The 16,783-nt window shown below is 53.5% G+C and overlaps 8 protein-coding genes across 8 annotated transcripts; 5 read left to right on the top strand and 3 right to left on the bottom strand.

The window, feature by feature from the left end:
• Positions 1-271: 271 nt before the first annotated feature.
• On the top strand, positions 272-2,236 carry BX661DRAFT_127077 (acyl-CoA dehydrogenase/oxidase C-terminal; the record flags this gene model as incomplete). Its single annotated transcript, XM_051532482.1, has 1 exon — positions 272-2,236. A coding segment is annotated over one exon (1,965 nt), but the record flags the coding sequence as incomplete, so codon positions are not given.
• A 302-nt stretch (positions 2,237-2,538) lies between these two features.
• On the top strand, positions 2,539-3,072 carry BX661DRAFT_200742 (uncharacterized protein; the record flags this gene model as incomplete). Its single annotated transcript, XM_051538447.1, has 1 exon — positions 2,539-3,072. The coding sequence occupies one exon, from the start codon at positions 2,539-2,541 to the stop codon at positions 3,070-3,072; it is 534 nt and encodes a 177-aa protein (XP_051388933.1).
• A 21-nt stretch (positions 3,073-3,093) lies between these two features.
• On the bottom strand, positions 3,094-3,998 carry BX661DRAFT_188498 (uncharacterized protein). Its single transcript, XM_051537426.1, has one exon. It carries the CDS (start codon positions 3,839-3,841, stop codon positions 3,143-3,145), a length of 699 nt encoding a protein of 232 aa, XP_051388934.1. The 5' UTR covers positions 3,842-3,998; the 3' UTR covers positions 3,094-3,142.
• Positions 3,999-4,014: 16 nt separating this feature from the next.
• On the bottom strand, positions 4,015-9,393 carry BX661DRAFT_67993 (uncharacterized protein). The gene has a single exon (XM_051539408.1). It carries the CDS (start codon positions 9,227-9,229, stop codon positions 4,190-4,192), a length of 5,040 nt encoding a protein of 1,679 aa, XP_051388935.1. The 5' UTR covers positions 9,230-9,393; the 3' UTR covers positions 4,015-4,189.
• A 1,108-nt stretch (positions 9,394-10,501) lies between these two features.
• BX661DRAFT_146420 (UPF0041-domain-containing protein) lies at positions 10,502-10,834 on the top strand (the record flags this gene model as incomplete). The annotated part of the gene is made up of 1 exon (XM_051533167.1): positions 10,502-10,834. The coding sequence occupies one exon, from the start codon at positions 10,502-10,504 to the stop codon at positions 10,832-10,834; it is 333 nt and encodes a 110-aa protein (XP_051388936.1).
• A 312-nt stretch (positions 10,835-11,146) lies between these two features.
• On the bottom strand, positions 11,147-11,749 carry BX661DRAFT_173393 (uncharacterized protein; the record flags this gene model as incomplete). The annotated part of the gene is made up of 1 exon (XM_051533864.1): positions 11,147-11,749. One exon carries the CDS (start codon positions 11,747-11,749, stop codon positions 11,147-11,149), a length of 603 nt encoding a protein of 200 aa, XP_051388937.1.
• A 722-nt stretch (positions 11,750-12,471) lies between these two features.
• Positions 12,472-14,289, top strand: BX661DRAFT_226758 (uncharacterized protein). Its single transcript, XM_051538977.1, has 2 exons — positions 12,472-12,530; positions 12,676-14,289. Exons 1-2 carry the CDS (start codon positions 12,506-12,508, stop codon positions 14,091-14,093), a joined length of 1,443 nt encoding a protein of 480 aa, XP_051388938.1. The 5' UTR covers positions 12,472-12,505; the 3' UTR covers positions 14,094-14,289.
• Positions 14,290-14,430: 141 nt separating this feature from the next.
• Positions 14,431-16,682, top strand: BX661DRAFT_188502 (uncharacterized protein). Its single transcript, XM_051537427.1, has one exon. It carries the CDS (start codon positions 14,507-14,509, stop codon positions 16,559-16,561), a length of 2,055 nt encoding a protein of 684 aa, XP_051388939.1. The 5' UTR covers positions 14,431-14,506; the 3' UTR covers positions 16,562-16,682.
• Positions 16,683-16,783: the final 101 nt, after the last annotated feature.

A 16,783-nucleotide genomic window follows, 5' to 3' on the forward strand; every position in this document is an offset into this window, starting at 1 on the left:
TTTTCTCAACAAAAAAAGCATAGAGATTACGGTTATGTTCCGCACTAAATGTGAACAATCCACTCACTCGTGTATAAATACAGCTTTGACAGCCAGACATTATCACAATTTCTCTTTTTCTTTTCTTTTCTTTTCATCTCATCTCAACTCAACTCATCTCTAATAATAATAATAATAATCATTATTTTGTTTGTGATTAATACTTGTAAATACTATTTACCACCATACTTATTACATATAAGCATATTTTTTCAACATGCAGATTCCCAAAAACCTTCAGCCCATGATACCGTCAACAGCCGGCGCACTTTCGTCCGAGCGCTCCAAGACACAATTTGACATACCCTCAATGCACACCTTCATCGTCGACAGCGAAATGCGACGGATGACCAGCAAAATAGAAAAAGTACTCGATGCCGAGCCAGAAATATTCAACATGCGCAACATATACTTTATGAGTCGACAAGAAAAAATGGACCACGCGATGAAAATCGGGCTCCGACTAATCCAACTGATGCATCAGGGGGTGCTGACAGCCGAGGAGATCCCCATAGCCGACATGATACTGGATCTCAACGGACCATTTGGCCTGCACCGCGCAATGTTTATTCCGACGCTGCAAAACCAAGCAACAGAGGAGCAGAGGCGGGTGTTTCTGGAGCCTGCCTTGCGGTACGAAATCCTAGGCTGCTATGCGCAGACCGAGATTGGCCATGGCAGCAATGTTCAGGGGCTGGAAACAACCTGCACGTTTATTCCAGAGACCGACGAGTTCGACGTGCACACGCCTAGTGTCAGCGCATGCAAGTGGTGGATTGGATCGTTGGGCGTCACGGCGACACACGCTATGGTTATGGCGCAGCTGATTGTCGCGGGCAAGAACCTGGGCCCACATCCCGTTGTAGTCCCCATACGGTCAACAGAGGACCACCGGCCGCTGCCGGGCGTCACTGTGGGCGACCTGGGCCCCAAGTTTGGATTCAATGCCATGGACAACGGCTTTTTGATGCTCAACCATGTGCGGGTGCCCCGGCTTAACCTGATGCAGCGCTACATCACAGTGTCTCGCCAGGGTGAGGTCAGCCGCCCAGCCAACATTGACCCCAAGGTGACCTACGGCACTATGGTCTACGTGCGCGCACAAATCATCCGCACCATGAGCCAGACACTCGCCCGCGCCACCACCATTGCCATCCGGTACACCTCCGTCAGACGCCAGTTTGCCGGCAAATCAGACAAGCCGCTGGCACCCAGCCTAGAATCACCCGTTCTGGACTACGGCATGGTCCAGCACCGACTCATCCCACTGCTCGCGCAAAACTACGCAATGTTTGCCACCTCCCAAGCCTTCCTCCAGCACTACGAGCAGTGCATGCATGAGCTCAACAACGGCAACTATGCGTCGCTAAAGGAACTGCATGCCACAGCGTGTGCGCTGAAACGGTGGACGTCGGACGTGGCTGTGCGCGGCATCGATACTTGCCGACATGTATGTGGTGGCCACGGGTTTTCACAGTTCTCTGGGCTTAATGAGTTCTTTGGCAACGCGTATCCGAATATTATCTGGGAAGGCGATAACTATGTTTTGTCGCAGCAAACCGCCCAATTCCTCATCAACCAGGTGCGCGCTCTCAGGAAGGATGTCCGGGTTGAAGATAATCAGACTACGCGCTACCTGCGCAAGCACCTGGTATCCGGCCACCTGCCACAGCGGCCGACCGCCTGGGGTGCAGCCATAGGATCCCTGGCGGCAGACGCAACCGCACAACTGGATCTGCTAAGTTTCCGCGCCGCAGCCATGGCGGCAGAACTAACCGACAAAATAGACACCAATGGCCGCTCATGGAACCGCTCCCTAGTATCCATGCAGCGACTCAGCGACGCACACTCAGACTACATTGTTGCAGCATATTTCCGCGCCCACATTGCCACACTGCCTGGTACATCCCCGTTGCTTCCAATTCTGAACAAACTGGCGACGCTTTTGTTTCTCTACGTACTTTCGCAGAACTCTTCTGATTTGTTCCGCTTGCCCTCGGCCGCGGCATTCACTGGTGCGCAGGTCAGTAGGGTTGAGGAGCTGCTGGCTGCGGTTATTGAAGAGGTGAGGGAGCAGGCAGTTCCACTGGTAGACGCCTTTGGCATGTCAGATTCGAGGCTTAACTCGGCGCTGGGCCGTAGTGATGGAAAGGTGTACGATAACTACCTACTGTGGGCTATGCAGGACCCGCTCAATACCCAGGATACTGGAGAGGAAGTGCGCAGGGTGTGGTTCGACAAGTATATCAAGCCGGTGTTGCACAGTGCTGAGACATCCAAGAATAATGCAAAGCTATGAGTGTGGTTTTTAAGGGTGGGAAGAAGAGAATACCTGATCTTTTCCACCTCCCCACAACCTTGCTGAAAAGTTATGTGCGTCCATTTAGAAATACTTCATTTCAGCCAGAATCTTTATTTTTTCTTACAGCTATTTTCATTCTCTATATATTCCTAAAAATTTTTTAATTCGTCATCATCAATCCGAAACTGCGCACTTCAATGTCTTCCGCCAACAACCACCAAGATACACAGGAAGAAATACCTGACCACTTGCGGCTGGCAGCCCACTGGGCCAGCACCTCTATTGAAACCGCGCAATCCTCGCTTCTCTCCACAATCGAGGACCGCATCCAAACCACTACCGACCGCACCAATCACCAACAAACCGTGCTAAAATCCATCGAATCGCAATACAAAGCGTACCAACAACTGCAACAATCCGAAACACAAGCATTAGCCAAGGACCTAGAAACATCCTTCGAGCAGATTGACCGCTTGGGTGCTTTGGTAGACGCTGTGGAGAAAAATCTGGACCAGCTGGAGGTGGCCCTGGGGAATGCCGAGAGTGCTGTGGGGTTGACTTTGGGTGGGAGGTTGGAGCAGCTCGCGACAAGGTTTTTCGGCACTGGCGGTGGTGCTACTGCAGGTGCTGCTGAGTCGAATGCGGGCGTGCCGTATTTAAGGCAGTGGGCGCCCAAAGAGCAGGGCATTCCCAAGATCATCAGTACAACCGAGTATCTCTCAAACAAGTGAAAATCTATATATAAAAAAAAGTTATCTCGAAAATTTTTATTGTAAAGCAAAACAAAACAAAACAATTCAATTATTCGTCGTCGCCGTCGTCATCGTTGTCATTCAGCGACACCTGTCCCTTGACCGTTGAAGTTGGCGTCGGTGGAGGAGGATCCATGGCCACAGTAATATTATCAGGCAAATCCGATCTCTTCACAATGACCGCTGGACACTCCGCCTTCTGGGAACACAGCTCCGCCCAGGAATACGCCAAGGAGCTCAACAACGTCGACCTCTCAGGCGCCTGCAAGACCAAAAGCTCCCCTCTATGCCTATGCACATACTCAGGCACCGTATCCTCCATCCCGCCCTTCAACACCTCCATGGAAGCAGACACGCCCACTAGACTAAGCGCGTGAGCCAAACGCCGCAATGCAGCTTCGGCCACTTTGAATTGATCCACATGTGGGTCCTGGTCGCTAAAAAGACTGGTCCACATGGCAGAAATAGTTGTGCTGTCTATGCCACTACTGCTGCTGCTGCCCGCGGGTTCGAGCGATGTTACCAGGAAGACGTGGTCCATGTCCGGTCGGATTAGGTTGGCTTTCACCCATGCGACGGTTTTGAAGCTCAGGAAGCGGTTGATCACTGCCTCGTTGGCTGCTTCGTTGACCGCCTCGAGTGTGTTGTCTGCGGTGGCCGGGACAGTCAGAAGCTCGGGGTCCAGCGCTATGACCAGCTTGCGTCTGAGCGACAGCGGAACGCTTTGTTGATTTTGCTTGGAGCTCATTTTTTTCAGTCGAGTAATACAAAAAAAAGAAGTTTGTTAAAGAGGCAAGAGGATAAAAAAGATATTAAAAACCACCAAACAAAAAAGTCGGATAAAGGAACGCAGATGGAATAAATACAAAATGAAGAAAAAACAAGTTTACAACAGAATAAGAAAAAAGGAAAAAGAGAAGTGAAGGGCAAAATATCCATTTTTGGAAGTTTTGTCTGGCGGAGTTTTCCTCGGGATATAAAATGGACATCATGCCATTTGCTTGGCTAGCCAGCTGGCTTTAATTAAATTACAGTGTGCACAAAAGGAATAAAAAACGCCAAAACAAAATTTTGTATTCACAGCTCGTACAAAATATTACAGCGGCTGCGACCCAGCATTCAGCGCACTCAGCAAAGACACGCTAGTGGCGGCCGCATTGCTACCGCTGCTACTATCACCAGGCAGCGGCGCAGCAACGGCATTCGCGTCAACTACGCTGATGCTGCCGCAGACATTGTTGCCATGGAGTAGTCCAGCAGACATTCCAGCCATGCTGCCCATCTGCGAGCTAGCGGCAAACATCATCAGCGACGCCGCATCGAGGCCACTTGACCCCTGGTGCTGCTGCTGGGCCTGGGCCTGGGCCTGGGCGGCTGCATAAGATGGGCTGCTCATGAACCCACCCGGCAGATTGCCGCCGTTCGCAGTGTTGTTGCCAGCCGAGCCGTGCGACTGGAACAGGCCCGAAAACTGCCCAAACAGGTTGCTGCCGGCTATGCCGGCGCTGTTGTTGACAAACTGCGCGCCCAGTGGTCCAGCGCTAAAGCCCATCGGCATCTGATGCTGATGCTGATGCTGCTGATGCTGCTGCTGACCAAACCTCATCCAGCCTTGCACATCCATTGGCATCGGCATCTGCTGGTGGAGCATCTCGCCCATCATCCACATATTGTTTAAATCACCCCTGCCGTCCATGCTCTTGAGACCCATCGACGTCGGCAGCGCAGCTGAGTTAGTGCTGGCGCTGCCACCAGACGCGGACGCGGAAGGGACCCCGTTAGCCACACTGCTGCGCCGCGTGTCTCCGCCAAGCGCACCGTCCAAATGCCTCTCTGCAGATGCTGATGCCACCTCCGCTGTCTTTTTAGAAAGGCGCAAAACCGCGACCTCGTTCTGCAGCTGCTCGCACTGATCCCGCCAGCCCTGTGCCTCCTGCGCGGCCTGCGCCAGCAACGACGACAGGCGCATGGTCTCGCCATTGTTATCCTCGTAAAGAGACTTGAACGACACCACCTGTGTCTGCAGATCCTCGTAGCTGTCCATCACACTGCTCACCGACTTGTACATCTGTACTGCCTTGTCCTGGATCTTGCGCCGCTCGATCACAGAGCCGGCAGTCAAGGTCACCAGGTTCTCGTACGCTAGCCCGCTGAGCTTCTTCTCCAGCTGGTCCTGCGGAACCGTCATCAGCACGGACTGCAGCGCCGCGAGAGACTCCTTGTCGAGCACTGGAACAGCAGGCCGCTTGTCAGACGCTGCTACAACAGACGCCGAAGTCGATGAAATCACCAGCGGTGACTGCGGCCGAGACGCCGGCGACACCAGCCGGGCGGCGGCATTCATCGGCGACATGTGCCCGTTGGCAGAGCCCCTCACAGACGAAGTCTGGATCCCAAGCGTGCTCGCCGCCGCAGAGCTGCGCAACGCCGCCGTGGCTGGCACCGTCGAGACTGGTGTGCCGTTGGCAGAGCCTCTGAAGCTGCTGTTGATGTTGGACGTGACCATCTGTGGAGATGTCGTGTTGACCCCATCATCAGAGACAAAGCCGACGCCAGGCACGTAGCGGGCGGCGTTGGTGTTGCGCCGCGACCTGGTGGCGGCTGCGGCAGCAGCGGACATGCTCTTCAGGCCAGAGCTCTCGTCGCTGCTAGTGGGCACCTTGGAGGTAAGTGGAACTTGGGGCTTCGGGTGGACTAGCACAGGGTCCTGCTGCTGCTGCTGCTGCGCCAATGGCTGCGGCTGCTCCTCGCTCTTCTTCGCTGGCGCGCTGGTGGCAATATGGCTGGTCGCTGCACTCTCGGACACAGCGTCGGATTTGGCTGGCGCTGGCTCTAGCGGCGCTGCTGCTGCTGCAGAAGCAGAAGCAGAATCAGTGGCCGTAACAGCCGCGGGAGCGGGTACAGCAACAGCAACAGGCGCCGGGGTAGGTTCGGGCGCTTTGGTTGTCTCCGCCAGAGTAGCATTGGTGGCAGCGGCAGAGTTACCGCTGGCCGACCGCTGGTCACCACTACCTTGAGCCTCGTTGTTTGCCGTATCCAGGTTCAAGTACGCAAACTGGTTGTGTGGGTCTTGGATCCCCTGCGCCTCACTCTCCTGGTCGCCGTCATTGTCTTCGTCGTCCTCGCCATCATAGTCGTCGTCGGCAACTGATGCTGCGTCATTAACGCCTTGTGCGGACGATGGATCCGATGCGCCGGCCAAAAGCAAGAGGCTCGACTGCTTGGTCTTCTTCTTCTTGGTCTTCTTCTTCTTGTTCTTCTTGCGCTTCTTCGCCGCCACAGAGTCGGCATCGTCGTTAAACAGGTCGTCGTCGTCGGCCAGCGACAGTTGGTCGCTGGCCAGCTGCGGGGGCAGAGCAGGGATGGTTGAGGTTGCTGAGATAGCTGCAGAGTCAGTCGCCTGCCCATTCTCTGCGGGTGCCATGATTGCGGCCGCGGCCTTCTGCGCTGACTTGTTCTTCTTGCCCTTTCCGCTGCCGTTACCGCCGCCGCCGCCGTCCAAAAGCGCCTTTTGCCGCTGCAGCGAAATGTTGGCCTCAAGAATCCGCCAGGCCTCCTTAAGCATCAGCTTGCCGATGATCCCCGCCAGCTCCTCACGGCCAGTCAGTAGGCCCTCGGTAAAGTCGTCGATGATGTCCTGGCGCTGCTCGCGCAGATCCTCGGTGGTAGGTTCTAGCTTGCGCACAAACACCTGGCCAACAGCACGCTCGAGGATCTCGGCCTCCGTCATCAGCAGCTCCAAGCAGTCAGCGACCACCGCGGCAACATCCGGCGCAGTCAGCAGATGCTCGAGCTCGCGCATCGCCCAGCCAATGACGCCGACCTGCTGCTGGTGCTCAATGCGCTTGAGCTTCTTCTTAAAGTCCTTGTGCGCCGCCTTGGCCAGCTTGGTCTGCACGGTGCTGCCCGAGCCCTCGATCCACATCGCGCGCACGTCCTCAGTGCCGATAAATATGTCAGCGTTACGCTCACGCACGACTTCCTGGATCCGTGCAATGCGCGCCTCGAGGTGCGGAAGCAGGCACGAAATCGCCGACCGCGCCTTCTCGAGCTGGGGCTGCAGCGTCAGCGGCGGCGGGTACTTGAGCCCCTGCGCCCGCCGGTCACACATCGTGATGCACTCGCCCAGGATCGTCTCAAGCTCCCGTGCAAACTCGCGTGCCACACCATAGTACGACTCGAGAAACGTGCGCGACCACGTAGCGCTGACTTCGAGCAGATTATCCAGGTGCGTAAGCACCAGCCCATCGAGCTCGTCGGCCAGCTGCGCCTGAGACTTAACGTTGCTCGAGTGCCCGACACCGCGTTTCGAGCGAACACGCTTCGCAGCAGCAGCGGCAGCGGCAGCGGCAGCAGCAGAGGTGGCAGAGGCAGAGGCACTGTTGGCGCCGTTGGCGCCAGCGCTGGCCGGCTGCTCCAAGCTGCTGCCATCGGCCTGACTGCCCTCGTCGGCGCCACTACCTGCCGGCGGCCCAGTCATCGTCGCCGCTTTTCCTGTGCGGTACGGCTCGCTGACCCGCGTCCAAAACTCGGCGAACGGCTGCGTGCGGTTGCGGATGGTCTGCAGGAACTGCTCTCGGTTGGCGCGGCAGCCGCGCGCAAACAGGCGCACACGCATGGCCTCGATCCGCTGGGCGCTCTTGAGCAGTAGCTGCGTGATCTGCCACACAGGCTCCATCTCGCGCTCAAAGCTGCGCTTGTACTCGCCGCGCCACTTCTGCAGCTGCGAGTTGAAGATCAGCCGCTGCGTCTCGAGCTCCGACGGTGTCGGATGGTCAGCCTTTGTGTGCTGGCACGTCGGGTACGTGTGCGTCGCGATCAGCTCCGAGGTGATGTTGCCCAACAGCGGGAAGTTGGACGCTGGCAGCGAGATAAATGTTTTGGTCACCTGCAGCGCCGGCAGCAGCAACGCCGGGTCCAGCGGGTCCTGGTTGTCGTCATATGGAAATGCGTCTGGCGGAAAATCAAATGTCAGGTCTTCGTATACATCGGCCAGCGGAAACTGGTACCCCTCGTACCACAACGTCACCTCCTCGACAATGTTATCAATAAGCAGGCTGCTAATGCCGCTGCTACTGCTACTGCTGCCAGCCGCAGCCGCAGCAATGGATAGCGCCCCCTTGGCTGCGTCACCGACCACATCATCCGTCTCCTTTGCCCGGGGCGCAGCCGCAGCAGCCGCTGGTGCAGCCGCGGCCTTGCCTCGCGAAGACTTTCCGCCCGCTGCCGCTCCCTTCCCGCCCTGGTGCTCGGGCACATTTGACGACGTTGCCGAGGAGACGCTCGGGGACGGCGACCCTGGGCGGCTGGGAGGAACTATTCCCTCGACATTGCTGGCGTTCAGCAGCCAGTCCCGCTCGCCAGCAACCATTGCGCGCAGATTCTGGCAGAGATCGCCAATTGTGCTGTAGCGCAGCCGCGCCGCCCGCTTGCGCTCGATGCGCTCGCGCTCTGCTGCCGCCTCGTCAGTAGCTGCATTCGATCCGCCCACCGGGCCGCCGCCTGAGCTCCCGGCATGAGCCGAAATGGTAAACGCCTGTTGCTGCTGCTGCTTCTTTTTCTTGCGCCCACCGGCCGCTGATCCCGCTCCCACGCCACCAGCGCCGCCTGCAGTCACGCTGGTGGAGGTTGCCTGGGGCGAGATCTGCTTGCGGTAAACCCACTGCGCCCACTCGCGGCAGTAAAAGCACGACATTGTCTGATCGTCGCAGGCACGGAACCTTGCCAGCTCCTTGAGAACCGCACTGGTCTCGACCTTGAGCGTGGCAATCGCGTGCGGCCCGGCGCCGCTGAAGTGCCCAGCTGCTGTCTTGGGCGACATGCCCGGCAAAAGCTGTTGTTGCTGCTGCGGAGTCAGTCCTGGGGCGCTGGAGGGCGCTGCTACGGGGTACCGCGCAGCGCCTATGCTTTGCTGCGGCGTGGCGGCTTTGCTCACATCTGCTCCTGCCTGGTCGGGTGCGCTGGGCGTGTCGTCTGTCTTGTTGGCGTTCTTCGACGAGTCCTTTTGCTGCTGCTGTTGCTGCTGCTTCTGTCCCCCGAGTGCTGGCGCGGCGCTGGGCGGAAGGAGGTTGTGCTGGTCCAGGTAGACCAGCCCATTGAGAATTGCCTTCGAATCCAAGTCCAAATCAGTCATCATTGTCTGGGCGGAGGAAATGAGAAAATAAAATAGCGAATAAAAAGAAAAGAAAAAGATAGAAACAGAGAAATGGAGGGAAAACTTTTTCTAATAAAAAACCGCTCGAAATGCTGATGGGTGCGACCAATAAAAATAGAAATTTGAAGGAAAAAAGTAGTGAGAGAGAGAGGGCAAGAATAAAAGAGAACAAAAGAGTGAAACGTGCTGGGTTTCTCTAAGCTCTTCTCAAGCTGAAAATATATGCACTGCTTTCCTCACTGTGAACCGCAGGGACGCGCTCTCAAGAGTAAAGGCTGGGAATGTGTAAAAACGTGTGTTAGGCTTGTACCTAGAGAAAACAACAGCTGCCGGTTTGTTCTGCTGCTGTGCCGAATTGGCTAGTGAATATGATATGCGAATAAAAGGTAATTTCTGCCTCAATTTGGTGAGTAGTGCCAGAAGCGAGCGGAGGAATGGAATACGAAAGTGAATAGGTTGTTTGGATTGCAAAGTGAGAGAAAGGTGTTAAAAAATTGCCAGAACATAATATCCACGGGTGCCCGATTTTGGGCGCAAAGCTCACAGCAAAAAAAAACGTCTGATTTGACTGATGTCCTTGAGCAGGTGCTCCCTGCTCTAAAGCGCATCTCCTACCCATGATAATTTATTTAGCGCAATGTCTCGGCCACAAAGGTCACTTACATTCCTTCCAAACCCAAGCCCAACCCCAAGGCTGAAGCAGGGGCAGAGGCAGAGGCAAAGCGTGAAAAGCCAGAACAGTGCGGCACAAAGGTATTCAGACCATAAAGAATGAACGAAGCTTGGCATTGTTCAGCTGAGAATGTTCGGTCGCAACTGTGGATAAAGTTAATTGCTCCCTCCTTTTTTCCACGCTTGACGTTACTGCCGTTCGATTTCTGATTTTTCTATAGCTTGTCAAGATCTGTTGGCCAAACGGACGCCAAAAAGAACACGCACAAGAAGGGAGGAATCGGCTATTCTGGACCATGAAATCAAGGAATCAGTACTTGCATGATCTGATGTGAGTAAAAGTGGCCGGGTCGTGTGTGTAAGCTGGCTTGGGATGGGAATCATGAGCGGGTAATCGTACACCCACTTGTTGGAGTCCCAAAAAGGCACATCTTGTTTGTCGAAATTCCCCTTTTCACCTTTTCCCAATTTCTTTTGTAAAAAAAACTGTTTCTCTATTTTTTCGCTCTCTCATTGACCTCAACTCCCCCTTTTCCTTTGCACACATTATTCCGAAAGGCTTTTATTTTTCGAAAAATACAAATGGCATCTGCAGGCACATCGGGATTCAACAGATTCTTGAACTCACCCGTGGGTCCCAAGACGATTCATTTTTGGGCGCCCGCCATGAAGTGGGGTCTGGTCATCGCCGGCCTCGGTGATCTGGCTCGGCCTGCCAACCAGATCTCTGTTAAGCAGCAGCTGTCGCTGGCCGCAACCGGTCTTATCTGGACCCGCTGGTCCACCATCATTACGCCCAAGAACTACAGCTTGGCCACCGTCAACTTTTTCGTCGGGTGCACGGCTGCCTACCAGTTGGCGCGCGTCGCGTTGAGCAAGGATACTAAGGCTGAGGAGCCCGCAAAGTCGGAATAAACTGCAAAAGAGAGCAAAAGAGAGATCACGCGCTCGGGGGTTTTCTGTATTTCGAATTAAATAGATACTTTCGCATAAACTTTAATGGCGTTAGAGCAGCTATATATGTTACATTTTGAGTTGGGTATTGTGATGGTAACTTTAGCAGTATATTAGTAGAAATATGGATAAGTATGATATTGTGGCAGGCTATAAAGAAAAAGAAGATAAAAGCGTTCCGCTTTTGTGCGCATGTTGGCCAGCACTGGATGCATTGCAAAAGAGGAAGGTGACGGCGGCGGCGGCATCAATAACATTGTCACTAGAGCAAGTTTAAAACTGGAGCACAAGAGCGCTCACAGCAATTGCAGCCAGACTCAGGACGCCAGAGGCCTGGCTACATCCCGAGCCATTGGACTCGTCATCATTGTGACTGTGTTTCTTGTGCGCCGGCTTGACATCGTCGTCATCATTCGACTCGTTGCTAAAGCGGCCAGGGTATGCAGGGTCCGGTCCCTTTCCGCTAGCCGCCGCTTTGAAGCTATCGTAGCCATTGATCTTGTTTTCGATCTTGTTTAGGTCATTCTCCTTGATTTGGCCCTTCCCGACTCCATTCAAAATATTCGCGTCGGGGTTAATGTACGGGGACATTCCGTAGCCTGGCAGCGTGTATCCGTATGCACTCATACCAATCTGAGGGAAACCCTGGCCTGGAACTATGCCCTGGCTCCAGAACGCTGCAAATGGGTTGGCATACCCAGAGTTTGCGCCCATCATCGGCGAAATACCCCCGCCAATACTTCCGCCGATGCCACCATAAAACTGGCGTCTAAACATTGGCCCATGGTGGGTGATTATCTCGCCCGCCGCTAAGGACGAACCCTGAGCAAGGCAGATAGCAACTGCAATGGTTGAATAGACGTTTGACATGTGCATAATAATTGTCGTGAATGTGTTTGTATATTTAAATTTTAAATGTGCTATAATATTGTGCAAATGTTAGTGCTAATGAGTTAGTATGTCAAAGAAGAAAGAAGAAAGAGATGGTGTGGACAACAAAGAAGCAAGCCTAATGCAATTGCCAACATGCTAGCATGTAAATACTCAAAACATTGACCTGTGTTTTTTATTGAATTCTTGGTTTAACATGTACAAAGATATGTGAATAGAACAATTAACCGCTATCCTACTTTTCAATTGTCTGGGCTTAACCTCCTGTTTGCCAATAATGTTTGTTGCACAACGGATAAAAATAATAAAACTGCTTGGCAGTATCACCCAGTCGAGTGTGGGAGCAAACAAATCTTGTCTTTGGTAACGCTTGAATTACTGTGGCTAGCACATCACCGAGGTCTTTATTGTTACTTTTCACCAGAAAATATAGTCAGGCGCATGCATGGCGCTTTTTAGCTGGTTTTACTGCCTCTATGCTGGGGACGAGAAGCGTACTGTGCCAACTGCACTTTGATGACATAGCCCACCCTTTTTGTGCATTTTGTAAAATCAAATCTCGACTGATATAATCAACAAATCATCTGATAGTTTGATTAGCGAAGATTAATTCAATTATCTCGATCGCTAGATGAGTGCAAACTTGAGGCCTTTTTTGGCCTTGCATCAATTTCGAATTTCAATTGGACCTCGTCTCTTTTTCTTTATTTTATTTTATTTCACATTTGGAAACCAGCAAAAATGATGCGTCCAGCATTTACAAAGGGTAAGATTCAGCCCATTCGATAAGCGAGCATTTCGCGGGTTCGCTCTATCTTGCCCGCTTGTTTTGAATTCCCACTCGAAAAACATCAGCAGCAGCAGCTTGCTAAACCCTACATGGTATCGCTGTGAATACTTTACACTTGTAGTTGCCAAGCAGCTCGGCAGCCGCAAAGCTGCTGCAGTAACAGCCACACGCACATACACGACCGAAGCGAGCACCGCCTCGCGGCAGTACGGCGGGCTGAAGGACCAGGACCGCATCTTCACCAACTTGTACGGACAGCACGACTTTGGACTTAAGGGAGCGTTGAAGCGTGGCGACTGGCACAAGACAAAGGAGATTGTCCTCAAGGGCGAGGACTGGATCATCAATGAGATGAAGGCCAGCGGCATGCGCGGTCGCGGTGGAGCTGGGTTCCCGTCGGGACTCAAGTGGAGCTTTATGGGAAAGTCGTCGCCTGGCCGCCCGCGGTACCTGGTTATCAACGCTGATGAGGGCGAGCCCGGCACTTGCAAGGACCGTGAGATCCTGCGCCATGACCCGCACAAGCTGATCGAGGGCTGCCTGATTGCCGGCCGCGCAATGTTTGCCAACGCGGCGTACATCTACATCCGCGGCGAGTTCTACAACGAGGCGTCCAACCTGCAGCAGGCCATCGACGAGGCATACAAGGCTGGTCTGATCGGCAAGAACGCCTGCGGCTCTGGCTATGACTTTGATGTCTACGTGCACCGCGGTGCCGGTGCGTACATTTGCGGCGAGGAGACGGCGCTGATCGAGTCGCTGGAGGGCAAGCAGGGCAAGCCGCGCCTGAAGCCGCCATTCCCCGCTGACACTGGGCTGTTTGGCTGCCCGACCACTGTTACCAACGTCGAGACTGTGGCCGCTGCGCCCACCATTCTGCGCCGCGGCGGCTCGTGGTTCGCCGGCTTTGGCGCACCGCGTAACTCAGGCACCAAGCTGTTTGCCATTTCGGGCCACGTCAACAACCCGTGCACTGTCGAGGAGGAGATGTCGATTCCTCTGCGCGAGCTGATCGAGCGGCACTGCGGCGGCGTGCGTGGCGGGTGGGACAACCTGCTGGCCATTATCCCGGGCGGGTCATCCGTGCCTCTTTTGCCCAAGAGCCTGTGCGACACAGCGCTGATGGACTTTGACAGCCTGCGCGATCTGCAGTCGGGCTTGGGCACGGCCGCGGTCATTGTCATGGACAAGAGCACCGATGTCGTACAGGCCATCGCCCGCCTGGCCTCGTTCTACCGCCACGAGTCCTGCGGCCAGTGTACGCCCTGCCGCGAGGGATCCAGGTGGCTGGATCTGATGATGGCGCGCTTCGTGAGAGGTGACGCCACTTGCGCTGAGATTGACCAGATCCTCGAGATCACAAAGGAGATGGAAGGCCACACCATTTGTGCTCTGGCTGATGCCGCCGCATGGCCTGTGCAGGGCCTTATGCGCCACTTCCGCCCAGAGGTCGAGCGGCGCATGAGGGACTATGTCGTTGGGTCGCAGATCAAGTCCAACGCGAGCTACCGCCCTGATCAGACCATTGCCACGGCATAGTGGTCTTCTCGGTTTTAAGCCAAATGAAATGATGCTGCTTGAAAAATATTGACAAGTGTCTTGTTTTTTTTACTTGCATCCTATTACCTTTAGTTGTTCTATTTTTCTCTTCTTTCGTTTCTTCCATATACACTTGTTTTTTCTCCTTTGGCTGTTTGAGCAACGTAAACCCAATTGTCAATACAAACCTAAACACAAATTGGTATGTGACTTTAAACATATACATTTGGTTCATTTATATGTATCTTGTGCCTATTCCCGTAATGCAATTATTTTCATCTCTTTTCTCTGCACACACGCATCGCACGGCGGTAGTAAAGTTGCTTTGTGCAAAAATCTTGGCGATACTTCACCTCCTGACTATTCATATTATCATTTTCTTCATTCTCTCATAGTTATTTTATTGTCCAGACATGAGCAAGCAGTCGCAGAGCAATAAACATGAGCGCAAGCACCAACACGACAATTCCGATTACGACGATGACGATGAGCGTGTGGACTACATTTACATAGGGACGGAGTTTCCGACAGAGCAGCAGCAAAGGAGCATTGACCGCCGGCAGAACACATGGGACGGCAAGCCCAAGGGCTACTCGCGCGACGCATTCAAGGGCGGATTTTCAGCTGGCTACCATGGCACAGTTGGATCCAAGGACGGGTGGAAGCCATCAGCCTCGTTTGTGTCGTCTCGTGGTAGCCGCGCTGAGCGCCGAGAGATGCGCCCCGAGGACTTTATGGATGAGGAGGATCTTGCGGATCGCCACGCAGCACAAACGATATCGGTCAAGCCACAATACCTCAACGCCAGCGAAACCCAAGAATCGGATAGCATTACAGCAAGCGATATGGCGACGGAGAAGCAAAGCGATTATAAAGAGGGGGGCGGAATTGTTGGCGCAATGGCAGAGCGGGTATCTGCTGAGTTCAATGCGCTCGAGCAGTCCAGCATCAAGGTCAGCAGCAAGATCGGCAATCAGATCATGTCGCTGATGGGCTGGAAGCCCGGCCAGGGTATCGGTCCGCTGACAACAGTCGTCCAGCAACAGCAACATTCCGTTGGTGGCGATGGTGATGACCAGGACAAGCAACAGCGACTTCCCCCTAGACCAGTTGCACTTGTGGATTGCGAACCACCCACGCAAAATAGACATGGCTTGGGTTATGGTGTAGACCTGGATGCGCTCCCAGTAAACTCAGACAATACTGCAGAGGATTTGGGCACACCAGCACTGCCGGCATTGGGGGCTATATTCAAAAGCAAACCAAAAACCGAGGATTCCAAGCCCAAGTTGGCAAGCAAGGCCAAGAAGAAAAGACAGCAAAAGACAGACATGCTCCGCCTCAGCTTTGGATCATTCGGTGAAGACGAAGACGAAGACAACGGGCAAGGTAGCGGCATTGCGGGCGGAATGGGCCGATCAAAAACACAGTTGGAGCGATTGGTAGACGAAAGGGCCAAGCCTGTGCCAAAAAGAACCATGCCGCAAACGCAGCTCGACCAAATGGCTTCACTTTGCCATGATGGGAGGCCGCCGTTGTCAGGGTTCGAGCTTGTTAGACTTGCTGAAGATTCGGACGCACTTTACTACGAAGGCCCAGAATTACCGAGCACCTACGACGGTATGCGCGATCAAGCTAAGTCGTTCAGATGGGGCTCGGCGCCAGCAACAGGCTCGCAATTAAATCTTAAAGACGCCAACAACAGTGGTGGGAGCAGGTTTACCATGGCAGAAAACAGGACCAAGTTGAGTGTCATGACGGATGCTCCCAAACCACCACCAGCGCACGAGGCTGTCAATGCAGCCACAGCCACCGCAGCGCTTGCTGGGTTTATGCCGTTTGCAGACAACCTAGAAAAGCAATCTCGCTACCGCCAGTACCTGGAGACCTGCGCAAAATTTGGCGATAAAAACCCAAGTGTATCTGCGACAGTGCTCAGCAAGCTGTCTTCTGAAAAGGAGTCACAGGAGTTTACCCGTCTGGCGCAATTGTTTCGGCCAAACACAACTATGCTATCCCGGTTTACTAGGGCCACTAGTGATTTGGATACAGCGCCCGAGGAGACTGCCAAAGTTACTGAGGACAAATCCGTTGGTTCGGCCAAGAACAAGACAATTGTGCGGGCGGTACTCGACTGGGTACCCTCGCAGCTACTTTGCAAGCGAATGGGCATTGCGCCGCCAGCGCACTCGATTGTGAACCAACCGAAACAGAGAAACTCAGACTCAGTTAAATGTGTCGATGAGCAGCAGCAGAAGACGCGCGGGCGCCGGCAGCAGGCCTCGGACTTTATTCAATGGCGCAATGCTGACTTTGATAATCCAAGCAAGGCAACTGAAATGGTAGATTCGGGTTTGGTTTCCGACGATATAACGAGTTCTTTACACACAGATGCTGCTATTATTCCAGAGAAGCACCCCAATATGGCGCTATTCGAGTCAATATTTGGCGATGATGCTGATAGCTGAATTTAATATGAGTAGTTTACAAATTTCTTATTTTGACGTTAAATTGTTTCCCGATAAAGCATTTGTTATCAACCAAATGTTGGCCATATTGCACAATTGCATTTTTTTACAAGAAAGTAACCACATGTCTTGAAGATTATGTAACACTATTGTGAAATAAAAAAATTAAAAACACTATAATCATTGACATGCAATTACCAATTATCAATTATAATGTTTTTT

Source organism: Kickxella alabastrina (genome assembly GCF_025024165.1).
Source record: "Kickxella alabastrina strain RSA 675 chromosome Unknown BX661scaffold_31, whole genome shotgun sequence".
Classification (NCBI taxonomy): Eukaryota; Fungi; Kickxellomycota; class Kickxellomycetes; order Kickxellales; family Kickxellaceae; genus Kickxella; species Kickxella alabastrina.

What these genes read in the sequence shown, in the direction of transcription:
- BX661DRAFT_188498 (XM_051537426.1), bottom strand. Translation starts at nt 3,841, where the DNA reads ATGAGCTCCAAGCAAAATCAACAAAGCGTTCCGCTGTCGCTCAGACGC.
- BX661DRAFT_226758 (XM_051538977.1), top strand. Translation starts at nt 12,506, where the DNA reads ATGATGCGTCCAGCATTTACAAAGG. An exon ending in GCGTCCAGCATTTACAAAGG is followed by an intron (nt 12,531 to 12,675) that starts GTAAGATTCAGC and finishes TTACACTTGTAG; the next exon opens with TTGCCAAGCAGCTCGGCAGC.
- BX661DRAFT_188502 (XM_051537427.1), top strand. Translation starts at nt 14,507, where the DNA reads ATGAGCAAGCAGTCGCAGAGCAATAAACATGAGCGCAAGCACCAACAC.
- BX661DRAFT_67993 (XM_051539408.1), bottom strand. Translation starts at nt 9,229, where the DNA reads ATGATGACTGATTTGGACTTGGATTCGAAGGCAATTCTCAATGGGCTG.